Here is an 18,684-nt window from a genome sequence, read left to right on the forward strand (position 1 = left end):
GTCATATAAAAATTATCTTTAAATATCCTTTATAGTATAACTATCCATAATAGTACAACTTTTACAAAAAATAGTTTTATTTTATGCTTAGTAGGATGTAGCTAAAGATAATATCTTAGTAATGATATTTTGGATCCTTCTAGAATTTAAAATAGTTCTTCTGTATTGTGTGAGTGGAACCCAAGATTCTGTGAGCTTAGCAGAAAAACATTTTCATAGTAAAATGTGTAATTTACAAAGTAAATATTACCATATTAATATTGGTCTTATCCTATCATATTAAAGATACAAAGATGTAAAAAAGGTGTTTATTTTACTTTGCAAAATCATTAGACATCGATTTCTTTCCTCCTTATGTAATGCAACTCTGCCCTTCTGAAAGGGATTTCATGAACCTAAGAAGGAAAGGGCTGTGTTTTTTTCTTTTTTTGTTTTCAGTGATCTTTACCATCTAATTATTTTAAAGCCATACTTTACTATAAATAAAAATTCACATTTTGCTCAGCCACGTCAATTTACACAGCAATTTTACACACGTAGTTTTATTTTATATCCTCACAAAAATCCTAACACATATATAATGCAGGAATGTTATCCCCATTTTGGAATTAAAAAATAAATGGTAGGATTCTGGCTTAAATCCAGACAGTCTAAGTTTGATGCTGGTGTTCTGTCAATTACATCAGTTGCATAAAATGATTTTTTTTTCCATGAAACTATTCCTTGAGTGTCTAATACGAGTTAAGTTTCTAAGCACCTAGCAGATGGGGACACTACGTCCTCTTCTCAAAGTAACCAAAAGAGAAAGGTGCTACCTCTAAAAGGGCCACCAAAGACTCATCTGTCTTAACTTCTCTCTCTTATTAGTCTGTCTGAACACCTAACATTGTTCCCCTCATTATTCCTTTCTAATAACAAAGTGAAGAGCCATGTTTTATTATGAATACATTATATGAATTTGTTAGGTTAAATAATCAGTCACCATAGAGGAGCAATATAAAAGCCAGATGGAATTTAGACTGAGTAATGAAAGTCTCCAAAATGCCATTGCATGGGTACTGCTTAGAAAGGCTTTAGATAATATATCTACTTAAATATAGAAGAGAATAAATGCACAAAGAAAAAATAGAGTCAAAGGGACTTCCACAGAGGGAGACACTTCGGCTCAAAGAAAAAGGAATTCATAATTTTACGCCTGTTCAAACTTCACAGTTCCTTGCACCTCCCTAAAATACTGACAGATTCTTGGAACGTCTAAGTTAGAAGGTAGAGATAATCAAGGTCAGTGCTATAAAAACTTATTTTTCAAATTAAATATTAAACATATAATAGGGGCTTATTAAATATTTGCTGAATAAATAAATAGATGCAGATGATGAACTGCCTTTGGAAGAGAGGACAGGTGAGTCCTCAGACCATCGGCCAACTCACTGCTCTTCTCACCCAGGGTGAGGCTAAGTCAGGCTAAGGGCCTATGGAGCAAAACTGAAGGAGGCACCGGCAGGCCCCTGGGAGTGAGTGAACCCTTAAGTTTTGTGCCTTGGGAGCCTCTCTTGCCTCCTGCTAGTTGGGCCCTATTCCCATCCCCCCACTAATCTACTACGCCTTGATTAGGAGTCCTTCTTCCTTATTCATAATCTAGAAGAAAAAGGCTAAGCCACACCCCTTCGCAGATTTGGGCAGACTTGGTGGTGGGGAGTGAGTAGAATGAAGCGATTATTAAAAAGAAACCTCTTTCACATCCCTTTCTTTTCTTTTTTGAAAGGGTAAAGCCTGGGGAGTGTACAGTTTGGCTAGCACACATAATTATAAGGCTCAAAAGTGATATACGTGGACATGTTTAACAAAGAGTAGAAGAAAACCTTAGTTATCATCATCATGAAAATTTATCCACAGGGACAGTCAGGGATCAGCTTCAGTGCTTTGGCATCATCCCACAGCATCCTTGGCTATGATCTATTATGTAAGTGGGACCCCAAATAAAATGGCCAGTTTAAAGTCTATATATTATTTGAGGAGCATGAAATAGCTGACCACCAAAATAGGAAAAGCAACTTCTTTTCTTTCTCTTTCTACTACTTGCCAGTGTTCCATTTTAGCTAACCCTACTATCCTAGCGTTTTGTCATTTATTGGTCACAGTTGCAGAAATTAGAGGCTCATAGCAAGCAGAGATCAAAGATACAGTCAAACTTTTCAATGGAAATTGCCAAGATTGAATTTCCCCCTAAATTGATTCTGTATTGTCTGTTTGAACTCAATATTCCCAGCACTGATACCTTGATTCAGGTATTCCTCACCCCATTCTTGGATTATAAACATGACCTAAGCCCTGGCTGCCCATACTCTAAAATCTGGGCCCTCCAATTCATTCTGCATGCCATTCCTGTTTGTGAACATAATTCTGTCCCTTCTTACTGGAAAAACCTTCAAATTTCTTTGCTTTACTATCTTCGCTGTCCTCTACAAATAACCTGCTCATTCTCAATTCTGAGATTTTTTTAAAAATTATGTCTGACTTGGAATGCTCACTTTTCCCATCACACCACATGTAGGTAAATACAATCCATGTTGGGGAACTTGGTCAAATTCTGTTGCCTTATCAAATTATTCTAGTCAATACAGATGCAGCTTTCTCTTGAAAACTTTAGTCATTTTATCTTGGATTTATCTTTCCATCAAGTATTGTTACCAACTATGAACTATATATTATACAACTCATAAAGGACAAAAACTTTCTGGGTCTACATGGAGTTAGAGTAATTTAAAGTAATTTTACTTATTTTTTTCCCTTTTTTTTCTCCTTGTTTCTCATGCATAGAATTAAAGATATCAAGTGCAGGAACAATGCTTTCCACAGAGCTGAAACTATACAATGTCTACCATAATTTAATTCACCTATTTCTTTTTAAGTTTTACTATACAGGATCCCTGATAGACATGAACCTGCCAGACAACTGCATTTTTGATAAACTTTGTGAAACCCTATATAAAATCCAAAATGTATCCGTCAAAATTGATTTTTTAAATCAAAAACATGCTTTGTTTGTTCCAGCTCTCTACACTGTACATGACTGTACCAACATTCCAAGATCTTCAAAGTACAATGGCTTCTTGTATTAAGCACAGCACAGTTATTTTGTTCATTTACAATTCAACTGCTATCCTGGTAAATACTACCCAAACAAATTTTCCATGATCACATTCTTTTAAAATGTAGTATCAATAACCACATATCTATACTAAATAGAGAAAAAAATCTGTCAAAAAAATTTGGGGAAAAAAACTGGATAATCGACTTATAATAAAATGATACAAAATTAGAACAATAAAGAACATAGCAAGGTGAAAGTGTGAGAAGAGGCCTAAAATAATGCCCAATATATAAGCAACAATTTTAAGGAAGAAAGAAGACAAAACACATGAAGTTAGTAACACAATGTATTAGTAGATTCTAAGAGTGAGCATATTCTTAATTAGGTTATACAAATAATGCATTAATGATTTATTAAAATCCTTATCCCACGTAGATTTTTTTTTCCTTTTGAAAGTATTTCCTCCCATTGAAATTCTTCTTGTTATGTTCCAGTCAGACAGAGATTCAGTACTACCCATATAAAGCTGGTAGAATTCCAGCAAATAAAACAGAACAATGGATGAGATCAAAATTGCTGCCAAGGAGATGCAAGGTCACTGCCCAGACAGTGGCCAGGCTGCTTAAGGAAGTGTCCGCTCAAGGAAGTTTCTCAAGGAAACATGCTCTCACACCAGCTCAAGGAAAAACGCTAAACTTAGAACAGTCAAATGGGAGATATTAATAAAGCTCTGAGGAAAAAATGAGGTGGTTGGAATGGACTTTAAAGTTTATGTGAAGGAACATTAGGCATTGATATCTACACTGTGGCTTAAGGTTAGCCCCAGCCCTAAATGTTTTCTTGTAAGTTAAACACATTTTAAAAGCTACCTAAGAACTTCCTTTTAATTGTCCCATGATAGGATCATCATTTGAACCAAAAATACTCCTGGGAGGCAAAAGAGACAGATGTAGGAGAGGTGAAGATATCCTAGGCATGATGGGACAGTGGTACCTTAGGATGTGGGAAGTGACTCTGAGGGTCACACTGATATTTTTGAATTTGATATAAGTTTATAGGTGGGTATTGACAATATTAGCCTTTTAGTTTGCTGTCATCAACACCAATTAATTGATAGTTATGACTAAGTAGCTTAGTGGCTTCAAGATGTAAAAACAGAAATAATACACTTACAGTATAACTAAAAATGTTAATAAATGGACTAAAGATTAAGCTAAATAAGCTAATGCTCAGAAACTATTGGAATACGTTTACGATATTAGGAATGGTACATTTTCTATGTTCTACAGAAAATATACTTTATCTAATTATGCAACAGCAATTGTTTGGTGTTAACCAGGCACAATAATATTGAAATATATTCTAAGTGATGTCACCTGAATGGTCTAATATCTATACTCTACATTCTATATATTCTATATTCTCTTAGTTGAATATGACTTATCTCTCTTGAGTTATTTACATATTTTGGTTACTTTCTTCAGAATCTACAGAAATTTCCACTTTCCCATTGGCCTTACTTGACTCCATATTATTCACCAAAAGGCTCAAGTTCCAAGACCAAACACTCTCTTAAATTTTAATCCTTTGACAAACATTTATTGGAGGCTAGGCACTGTCTTAGTTGAATGGGGGTAAATAAAGACTAAGTTAATAAGTAAACCAGCAATGACACAGTAGTAGTTCTCTGGCTCTAACATTGTTCTCTAGTATATGTCAAGGTTAGCAGAGAACAAATTACAAACTCACATGGGTTAATTCAGAAGAGTTTAATAAAAGGATTATTAACAACAGCAACAGCAAGGGCAGTGTTACATCGCCAAGATATGGTGAAGAGCTCTGGGGCTAGCTACTATGGGAAAATTTATCACCCCAAGGTGACAAAGGGACCAAGAAAAGGATTTTAGCAGCACTGAGCTAGATGCAGAGCAGTAGGAGAGGGCTGCTGGGCAGGGGCTGAAGCCTTTTGTTAGAGGAACTCAGGCACTGCTGACCCCGGAAGACAGAATGAATAGCCCAACACCCCTCTCTTCCCACCTTCTGATAGACTGCTGCTGCCTCCCGTGGGTAGAGCCCAACCAGGAAGAAGAGAACTGGGAAGGCTTATTAATGTGCTGCTCACAGATCAGCCTCCAGGCATATAAGCAGGATCTGGAAGGTCTGCGAGTGACTCTCTAAGGGTAAATATAATATATGCCCAGTTAGTTCTACATTTTGAGAAAAGTAAAGGTTTTCTGGTTAGCCATATATTATCTACAAAAGAATGTGGACATATTGACTACTTCTTTAGTCAGATGTGGCCAGAAAGCAGCTGAGGCAAGCTCCTGAGAAATGCTGGTATCTGGCAGGCAAATCGACACTGGGGATATTACAGAAAGTTTTTAATCTAAAAGCCTGCTATTTATGCATGAGAAGTAGTAATTTTATAAATGGATTCTGAATAACCTAAAACTAGTCAATATTACTTTAGGAAGTGGGCAATTTACTCCCTTCTTTTTGGTAAGGTCAGGATAAGATTTGCAGTTTCACTGATTCACAGTCGTATCCTGGGAATGGGCCCTCAGGAACCATGTAGCACATCAACTGAGGAAAAATCTTGCAGTTACTTTCAAGACCAGGAGAGCTGTCTTATTCTACAGGCACTGCATATACATTCATTTCCATGTTTCACAATGAACTGATTTGTGGAACACATTGAAAATTAACTTTCTGCCAAGAAAAATATATATGACTTTTTATATATATGACAATTTTAGGTATGGTTTTGGTTCAAGGTTCATTGGAATCACAAAACTTGGAAGGCCTTTGGAGAATTTTTAAGATCCCTCCTTCTTTCACTCATCACTGCCCATTGCCACACACACATATGGTTTATGGGTGAAAAAAAACTGAGTCCCAGAAAGTTTAAATGACTTGTTCAATTTTGTGGAGCCATGAGTGCACAGGTTTCCCTACTCTTACTGAGTACTTATTTCTCATAATTATCCATTACCTAAATTCCCCTCTTGTTGACTGAGTGAAATTTTCAGACTGTTGTAAAACCAGTGGCTTTATATTGAACTTTTAAATGACCATTCTAGAGAGCAAGCCTAAAAGAGAAGGATGGAGTAGTGAACAACAAGTATCCTAGAGTAAAATAGGAATCAGGCATAAAGAGAGAGACTGTGTTGAGAAAAAATACAACTTCCTATTCAACAGATTTAAGTTTGAAGTTTAGAGGGCATGTCAAAAAAGCATGAGTTTAGGAAAAAAAATCAGAAAGTCACTTGAGCATGATTCATTACTATTTGAAATGCTAAGGTTGAATTTATATAGAGACTAAAAAAAGAAAAAGAAAATTGATAACAAAATGAGAGAAAAGTATTCCAATTTGTCAGTATTTCTAGGAGTTACTAGATTATTTTCCTCTTCATGTATTAACCAGTTTTTTTTTTAAAGTTTAATTTTTATTTATTTATTTATGGCTGTGTTGGGTCCTCGTTTCTGCGCGAGGGCTTTCTCCAATTGTGGCAAGTGGGGGCCACTCCTCATCGCGGTGCACAGGCCTCCCATTATCGCGGCCTCTCTTGTTGCGGAGCACAGGCTCCAGACGCGCAGGCTCAGCAATTGTGGCTCACGGGCCCAGTCGCTCCGCGGCATACGGGATCCTCCCAGACCAGGGCTCGAACCCGTGTCCCCCGCACTTGCAGGCAGACTCTCAACCACTGCGCCACCAGGGAAGCCCCCCAGTTTTTTTAAAAAGATGATTTATTTTACAGCAGTTTTAGTTTTACAACAAAATTGAGAGGAAGGCACAGAGATTTTCCATATACTCCCTGCTCTCACACATGCACAGCCTCCCCCATTACCAACATTACTCACTAGAAAGGTACATTTTTTACCAAGGATGAACCTACTTTGACACATCATAATCACTCAAAGTCCATAGTTTACATGACGGTTCACTCCTGGGGTTGTGCATTCTGAGTTTGAATGAAAGTACAATGGCATATATCCATCATTATAATGTCATACACAGTACTTTCACTGCCCTAAAAACCTTCCCTATTCATCTCTTCCTCCCATCTAATCCCTGGCAACACTGATCTTTTTATTGTCTCCATAGTTTTGCCTTTTCCAGAATCTCACATATGTAGTTGGAATCACACAGTATGTAGCCTTTTCAGATTGGCTTCTTTCACTTTCTAATATGCGTTTAAGCTTCCTCCATGTGTTTTCATGGCTTGATAGCTTATTTCTTTTTAGCACTGAATAATATTTCATTGTCTGAATGTAAACACAGTTTCTTTATCCATTCACCTGCTGAAGGACATCTTGGTTGCTGGAGGCTGAGTTAATTTTTGTGAAGGGTGTAAGGTCTATGTCTAGATTCTTTTTTTTGCACGTGGATATTCAGTTGTTCCAGCACCATTTGTTGAAGAGACTATCATTGCTCCATTGTATTGCTTTTGCTTCTTTGTCAAAGATGAGCTGACTATATTCATGGACCCAGTTATTTTTTATCCTTACGTATTTGTGCCTAAAATGTCTGATTTATGGAGTTATCTGGAAGCTGGATAAAGCTACTTTTTTTGTGTCTTACCCAACAGAAATCTGTTTTAAATTCTAATTCTTATTCCCTCAGGAATTTACTGGGCTGAATTTTCCACACTTCTTGGCAATGCTTCCATTAGATTTATAATTACAACTAATTGTCTTTGTCAGACAATACAACAAAACAATGGGTGTTCAAAGGGAAGGTATTTTCAAAAGTAGGCTCTACTTCCACTAAATACTTCTTGTATTACATATAGAAGATTTCATAGTTCTTCCTGAAACATGTTCCCTTGAAATGCATACTCAGGTCCTTATTTCAGGAATTGGGGACCTGGGACAGCTAAAAGCTTTCCAGATGTGAGGGTGGCTTACAGCAAAGCCTTAGATCTTACAAGCCTTAAAGTTATGCTTGCTGCAATCTAGAAATATCTGCCTCCTATATCCCCTTCTTCTCCACTTCACTTCTGACAACTTAACTCAGCCAAGAGATGAGGGGAGGTATGTTCTGTTCCTCCAGCTATACTTCCCCTGTGGTTCTAGGGTGAGGAACTGGATCCTAAGGGACTTTCCCCATCGCCTCTGTGGATGGTCCACGCCCACCTCCCAAGACTGAGATATTCCAAGGAAAAGATTCTTGAATGGATCTTCCTGGATTGGGTCCTAATTACTTTAAAGGAATCTCCCCACCTCAAGTCCTAGATTCCTCCGTCCTTTAGATCTGGATTTTTCATGTGGATACTTTCTTTCTCTCTTTTTCTTTTTTCTTTTTTTTTTTTTTTAACTGTAAACAGAAGTGATTATTTCCTTTATTGGTGTTTCTGGCTAATTTCAAGGCAGTGAATTAAAATAAAACTACCTTTACTCCCTTATGTTTAATTAGAAGTCACATACTGCAATGGACTGAATGTTTGTGTGCCCCAAAATTTGTATATTGAAAACCTTAACCCTCGGTGTGATGCTATTAGGAGGTGGGACCTTTCAGAGGTAATCATGAGGGTAGAGCTCTCATGAATGGGATTAGTGCACTTATAAAGGAACCCTAGAGAGAGCTCTCCTCCCCTCTTTCTGCCATGAGAAGATACAGTGAGAAGTGAGCAGTCTGCAGCCTGGAAGAGGGCCCTTACCAGACACCAGATTTGCTGATGCCTTGATCTTGGACTTCTCAGTCTCCAGAACTGTGAGAAAAAAATTTTTTCTGTTGTTTATAAGCCACCTAGTCTATGATACTCTGTTATAGCAGCCTGCATTGACTGAGATACGTATCTCATTTGGTAATAACTACATGGCATTCCACACGTGGAAGCACCATGATTTAAGTAGTCCTTTATTGGTTGGATTTAGATTGTTTTTCTGTAACAAATCATGCTACAATGAGAGATGTACACATATTTACACAGATATATTTTAGAAAAAATTTCCAGGAATAAAATCACTGCCAAAGGAATGTGTATTTTTAATTTTGACACATATTATAAAATTATTTTTCAGATATTTGTACCTATTTTTGCCCCCACCAAAACTGTATAAGAGCAACTCTTTCCCCAATTTCTTTAATATTAAATACTATTGTTGATAAAATAGCAAGCAAGTCTCAGATTTCTATCCATACAAGATCTGTTTGCAGGATTGGCCTTTGGCTGGCATCTGGGAACTTACCTGGTAAACAGTTCCCTACACTGATATAAAATTTTCTCTAAATGATAAAACTGCTCTAAATGATAAAGTGGCTCTCTGTGCCTAATTTGTTTGTCTAAACAATGTGATTTATGGTGAATACTTGCTTTCCCTCTGGGAGTTTGGAATTTTTGTACATGCCAGGTTGAGGGTGCCTATGTGATCAACTGCCAATAAAAGCTTGGGGGCACTGAGTCTCTAGTGAGCTTTCCCAAGTAGACAATGCCTGGCCGTGTTGTTGCAGCTCTTTGCTGGAGGAGTTAAGCGTAGGCTGCGAAACTCCTCAGGGAGAGAACCCTGGAAGCTTGCTTCTGGTTTCCTCTCATCTTTTCTCCATGCACATTTTCCTTGGCTGATTTTGCTTTCCATCCTTTCACTGTAATAAATCTTACCTATGAATGCAACTATATGCTGATTCCTCTGAGTCCTTTTAGTGAATCACCAAACCCGGAGGCTGTAATCCCTGATACACTATCAAACATTTTTATTTGCTCATTTGACAGGTGAAAATGAGATTTTAAATGTTTTATATTTCTTAATTATGATTGAAGATTAGCATATTTTCTCTGACCTGATCCTGTCCTTTGCTGATTTTAATAGACTTTATTTTTTAGGGCAGTTTTAAGTTCACAGCAAAATTGAGTTGAAAATATAAACAGTTCCCATATACCCTCTGCCTCGACACATGCATAGCCTCACCCATTACCATCATCCCCCAGAGTGGTACATTTGTTACAACTGATGAACCAACACTGACACATCATTATCACCCAAAGCCCATAGTTTATATTATGACTCACGCTTGGTGTTGTACATTCTATGGGTTTGGACATATATCAACCGTCATAGTATTATATGGAGTAGTTTCACTGTGCTAAAAATCTTCTGTGCCCTGCCTATTCATCCTTCCCTTCCATCTAACCCCTGGCAACACAGATCTACTTATTGTCTCCATAGTTTGCCATTTCCACAATGCCATATATTATAGTTGGAATCATGCAGTATGCAGTCTTTTCAGATTGGCTTCTTTCACTTAGTAATATGCATTTAAGTTTCCTCCATGTGTTTTCTTGGCTTGATAGCTCATTTCTTTTTAAGCAATGAATAATATTCTATTGTCTGAATGTAACACAGTTTCTTTATCCATTCACCTACTGAAGGACATCTTGGTTGCCTCTAAGTTTTAGCAATTATGAATAAAGCTGTTATAAACATTCATGTGTAGATTTTTGTGTGGACATAAGTTTTCAGCCCCTTTGGGTAAATTCTTGGTGAAGCAAGATTGCTGGATCATATGGTAAGAGTATGTTTAGTTCTGTAAGAAACTGCCAAACTGTCTTCCGAAGTGGCTGTACCATTCTGCATTCCCACCAGCAATGCAGGAGAGTTCCTGTTGCTCTACATCTTCACCAGCTTTTGGTGTTGTCGTTACTTTGGATTTTGGCCATTCTAATAGGTGTGTAGTGGTATCATATTGTTGTTTTAATTTGCATCTACTTGATGACATATGATGTGGAGCATCTTTTCATATGCTTAATCTGCCATCTGTATATCTTCTTTGGTGAGGTATTTGTTAAGGTTTCTAGTCCATTTTTTAATCCAGTAGTTTGTTTTCTTACTGTTGAGTTTTAAGAGTTCTTTGTATGTTTTGGATAATAGCCCTTTATCAAATGTATCTTGCAAATGTTTTCCCCAGTGTGGCTTGTCTTTTCATTCTCTTAAACTTATGCTGATTTTTATATTAGATTTTGGACTTTTTCCCTAGTGATTTGTAGGAGTTCTTTATGCATTAAGAAAACTAGCTCTTTGTCAATTTTACATATCACAAATATTTTTTCTTCATTTGCTACTTGGATTTTAATTGGTTAACATTTTTCCTGAGCAAAATTTTCTTTATTCAAATAAATATAATCGTAGAGATGAATCTTTTCCTGTATGTTTTCTGCATTCTGTGGCCTAATAGGTCACATAAGGATACTTTCCTTATTTTGAGACTTTAACTTTCTAGCCTTTCTTCTAGTATTTAAAAAGAAAACATTTTTAAGTACTAAATGAACCTGGACTTTGTTTGGGTATGCAATTGAAAAAGGGATACAATTCTTTTTTTCCCTTCCTTCTTCTTTTTCTTCTTCTTCTTTATGTGGCAAAGCAATTGCCCTCCAAACAAAAACAAATTGATTAAATTATATCTTTTCTCCCAACTTGGAAATGCTCCTTCACCATTGGCACCATACTGCAGGGTTTTGAGGAGCTTTTTTCTAGACCCTTTTCTGATCTGATTATTCATGTGCTAACATAAAATTATTATTATTCAAAGAATAAAATGCATTTAATTATCTTGTGACACTAGTATTTTCTCTCTACTTTTATTTTTCAGAATTTTCCTGGCTTTTACTTATTTTCCTCTTGTTAATTTTATAGTAACAATGTAGGGACAATTGATATATTTATTAGATGTTCTAGATAGGCACACATTTACTTTTGTACTTTCAAAGTCTGGTATTATGTGCAGAAATTTTATAATTAGGTTTATTAACAGAATTTTTACTATTGTAAATGGGATATTTTAATTTTTTGTGTCCATCATGTTTAGCTAATTGTTGTTTGCATCTAGGGAATATACTGATTTTGAGATATTATCTTTGTGTCCATCCACCCTACTGAGGTATTTTATTGTTTATAATATATTTTCAATTGAATATCTTGAGTTTTCTATAACATCTGGAAAAATCTTAATATTTCCACCTGTTTTCCAATTTTCATTTCTTTCTCTTTTCAACTACATTGACTAATACTTACAGATCAATGTTAACAGTGAAGATAATGTGTTGTCCTGTCTCATTTTTGACTATAAAGGAAATGCTTCTAGTGTTTCAGAACTGGGTACTAACCTGGTCTTTGGTTTGGTGTCTCTTTGTCTCTCTTCATAAAATTGTTCTATATCAGGTCTTCCATGAGGACATTATCTCAGCCTCCTCTACCAGAATATTGGCCCTGTGCAATTTCAATCTGTGGATTAAAGTCCTCCAACTTCAGGAAAGTCTTCTATTATATTTTGGGGGGTTTTGTTTTGTCTTGTTTTGTTTTTCTTTTTTCTGTTCTTTTTCTGGTCCTATCTTTAGGAATCCCAGAATTTTATATAGTGATCTCCTTTCCAGACCCATCATCTTTTTAAAAAATTGGAGTTGATGTTCTTAAACTGTTCTCCATCTCACTGACTCCTCTTACCACCAAATATTTTCCAATTACTGTTGCATGTAATGTGAATTTATTTACTTGTTTTATAATTCTCTTCCTTGTATTTTCTGAGCTCTGTCAAATCACTTTTAAAATTCTATTTTCTTGACTCTTCTTTGAATACTAAAATTACTTCTGGTTTTGATTCAAAAGACCATATTTTCTTTAATATGTTTGGTTTCTTGAAGAGCTGTTTATCGAAACTTTGAAAACAACTCTTCACCTGGGGTAAGACTCTGTTCAAGCCTGGCTGAAAATCACTGGTTCACAGGGAAGCCCCCTGTGTCATGGTGTGGGTAATGATTTAGAATTCTCTTCCACTGGTCATCAAAACTTTAATCCCCCAGTCCATCAAACTAATAGTCTTTTCTAGGCAATAATGGCATAGTGAGTTTTCCTCAGTCCTGTCTATTATGCCATTCTGTTTTCAAACAGAACACAAGGATGCTTCAGCAGCCCTTTCATTAACACAGACCATGCCATCATAAAACATGCCATTAACCTGGCCCCTCAGAAGTTTCAGGCTACTCTTAGAGATTTTGAGTGTTCACGAAAGCTATAAAGACATAATGCCCCTTTAACTGTCCTCCCTCAATTAGATCTATTTAATTTATAGATTGAAAATTAATCTATAATCTTCTCTATCAATTGTGGTTTGGGACTGTGATTGTTTCCTCTTGTCATAAAAGATGGACTTTCATTCATGTTTTTCATTCTTACTGATCTTAGTCTGTTTGAAAGCAGAAAGCATGGGAAATCTATCATCTTTAGCTTTGAAGTTCTAGCAGCAATTCTACTAAAATTGTTTTTATTTGCCCTATGAACTGCTTCCCCAAGATTCTTAGGTTTATTTAGATAAATTCATTTAGTTACTGTAATAGGACTGTTTTAGCCTTACTAAACGACTTTTTTATCCTCTTACACAATAAAATTGTTTCTGAATTTGATATAAGATGAAACACTTTAATCATCAAGTCTTTCACCTGTGGTCTTGTTCTTTGTTGGAGTTATCCATCTATTCTTCACTTTAAAAAGCTCCACTGGTATGGTGTAATGTTTGAGAAAAATGTAGGCAAAATACCTAATTGTTGTATCTTCTTTACTAAGACTAATTTTCTTACTCATATATATTTATTCATATTATTCTTATATATAATTGTCAAATAAGAGAAATATTAAGAAGCAATTTGTTTAACATAATATTTAATCTATACCCTAGTAAGTTATAACATACATGCAACTACCATTTTATCGGAATAGATACGGTATTTCTAATGGAATATAAGCACCTGGCAGAGGATCTACAGATTTTTATATCTATTCGCTTACAAATAACTGGATGGAAATATCAGGCTCTATGCAGTAGTAGCTACTACCCTAATTATACTTTTAATTGAGTAGTCAACACGAAATTAAATGTCTACATCATATTAACCTAGCGACAGCAGGAGACAACTCAAGTTGCCTTGGAGGCTTATTCAATTACATGGTGGGAGCCAAGTAACTAATATAACTGTAACACTTCAGGAAAAGAGATCAGAAAATCACCAGGAAAGGACAGTCAGAAAAGAATTAAACAGGGATTGAAATTAAAATGTCCATGACACAGAATCAGAGGTGAACACACACACACACACACACACACACACACACACACACACACACACACACTCTCTCTCACTCTCTCTCTCTCTCTATCTCTCCCTCTCCCTCTCTCTCCCTCTCTCAAGGAGTTACAGGGAACCTGGGGAATGAAGGCAGGAGAAGCAGCCTTTAGCAAGACCAGGAAAAGAGTTGGATTGATGACCTCAGAACAGAGAGAGAGCAAATTACTGTACGGCTGAAAGAAAATCCAATTGTGTATGTACAAAGAGGGAGTAACAAATATCCTAAAAATAGCGACCAGAACAATGGTATGATGAGAGAAATTGTCTTAGGCAGATACATCAATTGTTTGTTTACTCACTTATTTAAACTATATCCTGCTCCAAAAAGGCTTTCAGTCAGCTTTCAAAATCCATAGATAGCAAAATCATTAGACAAGAATGAATGAAAGAAAATAATGAGGGTGAGAAGAACATGAAGCCGGTGGGGGCTATTAGTAAACAACACGCATGCCACACAGTCCTACTTATGTTCCCAAGGTAAACGGAAAATGTGATCTATAACAAGATTTCCAGGGGCCATAAGGAAAACGATCTAGATGCTCACCAGAAGCACATGGGTTGAGACTTCAGTGAAATTTATCTTATGTGTTTTTAATCAAGAGAACAGACTGTGCAATGGAGTAGATGACACTTCCAATGTCATTTCTACAATAAATATGATATAAAATTCTGAGTGATGTTGCCATAATTTCTCTCAGTTCAGTCCAAATCATAGCTGCATAAATATTTCAGAAGAAGCAATTATGCAAATGATCCAAATAAGCCCCTCCCAGATGGTCTGGCTTATCCAAGAGCAAAATTTAGAATATCCAGAAAACATCATACCCTTTAGATAATCCTCAATGAATATTTTCACAAGAAATAAATCATGCATGAGAAGTCTTTCATAATATAGTCATTATTTACCCAGAGATAATTTGACAAATAATTTCTGTCTAGACAATGCAGTCAATGAATTACATCTTTTCTAAAGTAAGCTACTCATGATTAAATAACCTCTACTTACCTTATTTTCTGCTGGTTTCCCTCTTCTTCTCTGGGGAGAGTTATTCCATTTTATAAAATGTAAAAGGAACTATTCTTAAGTATAGCTCCCTGGGTGGTTGTTTATATTTTGTTTATAGGGTAATTCTGAACATGTTATAAACTTGAGGAAATTATAAGTGTGCCTTATTCTTACTAAAATAAGTATCTGAATTGAAAATTCCCAAACTCCAGCCCGCTACGTTTTTTTTTTTCCCCATTATAGATGAAAACAGCATTGCTGACCTAAAGAAGCAATATCATCTCATGGAGAATCTCTCATGCTTTAGATTTTGACAGGAAAATTTAAATTACCTCTAGTGGTATAGTGCCTAAACATGTACAAAACAGAGGTAACTTCAGGAAAACCACAAAAGCTTAAATGGCTTCAAGTGGAAAATGTCCCACTTGGGGGTAGCTCGTCCTAGGTGTACACATATGAATTCCAGGACTTAGTACAGCAGGTCTTAAGTACTCTGTAGCCCATGGTCTTGACAGAGAGACACGCTTATTTAATGGTAATAAAATGTTACCTCAAATCAGCAGCTTTCCCCGTCTTGTTAGTACACATAACTTCTCTGGTCTGGTATCCAATCTGGATGTCCCAATATTTGTTCTCTTGTCGGTTCTGTCTGTTTCTATTTCTCTTTTTCTTGATCAGTTCACGGGCCTCCGGATCCTTCACTCCTTTCCCTCGGTCCTTGCCCCGTTCTTTATTCTTCCCACGTCTCCTTGTTTGTCTTACTTGCCTCGAGTGGGGTATCGAGCACGTGCTCCAGGGCCCCACCTGCAAGCTGTACATGCTCTCTTCAGCTTCACAGGCACCGGACTGGCACACCTGAAACTCAGTCAGATTTGGACAGCCTGAGCCTCCAAACTGGGGGGGCGCCACCACGTGACGCGTCCGGTGCTGGAGCCCACTGCCACAAGTCTTGGAGCATTCCGACCAGGCAGAAAACTCAGACACAATGCAATCTTGCTGGCAGGGAATGAGGCAGGCCTGTTCCAGAAGAGGCTTGGGCTCAAAGTACTCACAAATGATATCCTCCGCAGGGATGTCTTTCTCTTTCTGGATGCACATTATCTCTCGCACCTGAATGCCTTCTTCCCCTTTAACGCACTCAAGGGGTTTCTCCAGGCTTTTTGAAATCACAGGCTGACAGTGATTCCAGGGTCCCAGCCTCCAGTCGTATAACTCTTTGTGCCAGTCACAAACTTTGAAACAATTTTGCTGGTTACTGGGTCTCTCGGCCTGCTTGCAGTTTGTATGCAACGTTGTCCATCCTTCCACATGAGCACACCACACAGCCCGGGTCTGAATGCCTCCTGGACCACATTCGTCTCCCATGCATCGGCCCCATGGACCTAAAAACGATACAAGAGTTAACAGTGCTACTAGAAGAAAACTACAAATTACTTCACGTTCCAGAAAGGCACTTCAAGATCTAGTACATTAACTTCCCTGAACTGTTATAAAGTAGGTCTCTGTACATGACTGTTGGAAAGTAATGATCTACACTCAGTATTTTTGCAGAAGGGGAACTGTGTCACAGAGTCTATATAAGGTAACTGCTGGGACAAGTTCATTTTGAGTCCTTTTGGGATTAATGAAAACTTGCTTTTATTCATTTTCTTAATTTTAAGTAGGTAGAGAACCCTCAGCTCATTAAGAACCCTTGCTTAATTTTAGGTAGGCAGAGAACCCTTGCTCACATTAGAAACTAGTCACAGTGAAAACCCATTACTCCTGCCTCATAACCATCACATTCATTTCACTAATTGGCAAAGAAAACGGCTGCTTGTGAAGAACTTTGTCTCCTGCAGACTTTTCTTTTCCTGGGCAATTAACTATTTTGTAGAATATGCTATCTTCCCTCTCATTTTCTGTTGTTGTACATACTATGACCGAAAGAACCTATTAGTTGCATACGTGTGTGCTGACAGAAGTGTTTACTTTCTTGTAACCAAAGCTGGGAAGTGAAAAATTCTTCATTCTAGCACATTCTGCCTTTAAATTTACAACAAAAAAATTTTTTTTCTCATCTCCACAGTGAAATGGAAAGATGGGTAAGAGAATTAAAATTTAACTAAAAGATTTTTGGAATTTTCTGCATGTTAAAGGGTTACTTTGAGTTTTATCAATTTATTCATTTCCTAAATATGAACTACTTGGCATTATGGAACAATTTTATGGAATACTTAAGTCAGTGGCTTTAAAATGAAATGTGGGCTTTTTACCTTAGAATCCTTCTTATCATAGATTGAAACCTACTTATATCTGCATATATCATTTCTTTTTTTAAGGTAGAGAATAGGATTCTCAAGGCTTTAATAGACAAATAGCAATTTATGTAATAGAGATTACATTATTGGGGAATTTTAAAGAAATGTAATAATCATATAATTACATGATTTTCAAAATGTGGTCCCTGGCATTTGAGGAATGATTTGATGTAGACTAGAGCCATCTTCAATAGGCTGTGTGGGAAGGGGGTGAGCAGCATACAGGGTCCGGCTCTAGGGTCACTCAGCCCCACCCCACTCCCTTCCTCCCTCATTGCTGCTTCCCTAAGAAAAGCTCCATTATTATTATTTATTTTTATGTATGTTGAGATTATACATAGATTTTGTCTGAGAAGAGGCTTCTGTCGCTGAAAAGTAAAAACCACTAAACTACGCCAACAGATTCACTCTATGAATGAGGAAAACAAGTGACAAGGAGGGGAGGTGACTTGCCAAGTTCACATCTTAAATGAATAAGAAAACCATCCTGGATTTTAGATTCCAGTTCTGACTTTTATTTTTATTATTTATCCTAGATTTCAGACCTTGAGACTTAGATACTCCTATACAAAACGATCAATCTACCAAGAATGAAATATGAAGAATGTGCTTATATTTAAACATTTAATTTTGTTTAACTAGGAAGATGTTTACAACTTAAAGATGTTAACTTCATTACAAATGGAATGATGGAGTTGTAAATAGAAAACAGACTGACTGAAAATACTGTGCTAACTAACAACAGTTGCATGAAAATTTGGCATACCTATATCATTACTCTATGAAGTTCATATGCATATGTAGAGAATTACAAGTGGCTTAAAATACATTTAGGGAAACAGCCTTCCCAGAGTGCTGAGGTCAAAACTTTATGAGCTAAGAAAGTCAGCGAGTTTATTACATCTGTAAACATGGAATACCTGATAATATGCTAATCTTATTTTTAATTTGTCAAAGGAAAATATATATTCATAAATCTGTTGACGCTCTCTTAGAGATTTCCTAAATATCCAGTTTGGGAATCAGAATGTGGGACCCTTCTCAAGGGAACACAGTAAAATATATGAAATTTTAGTTAATTCCATAAATCTTTGCTATTTATTCCTTTTCCCCTTCAAACTTGAACAACAGTAATCTTTACTTCTCATCCTAAATACAGCTTATAAAGAT

At 36.6% G+C, this 18,684-nt stretch overlaps 1 protein-coding gene across 1 annotated transcript in view; it reads right to left on the reverse strand.

Moving 5' to 3' along the window:
• The window catches only part of THSD7A (thrombospondin type 1 domain containing 7A), a 487,237-nt gene that overhangs the window by 268,343 nt on the left and 200,210 nt on the right, over nucleotides 1-18,684 (reverse strand). Inside the window, exon 2 of the mRNA XM_007191805.3 lies at nucleotides 15,765-16,596. Within this exon, the coding sequence (XP_007191867.3) occupies nucleotides 15,765-16,596 (832 nt within the window). The remainder of the gene's footprint in view (nucleotides 1-15,764; nucleotides 16,597-18,684) is intronic.

The sequence above is a fragment of the Balaenoptera acutorostrata genome, chromosome 7 (genome assembly GCF_949987535.1).
Source record: "Balaenoptera acutorostrata chromosome 7, mBalAcu1.1, whole genome shotgun sequence".
Taxonomy (NCBI): Eukaryota; Metazoa; Chordata; class Mammalia; order Artiodactyla; family Balaenopteridae; genus Balaenoptera; species Balaenoptera acutorostrata.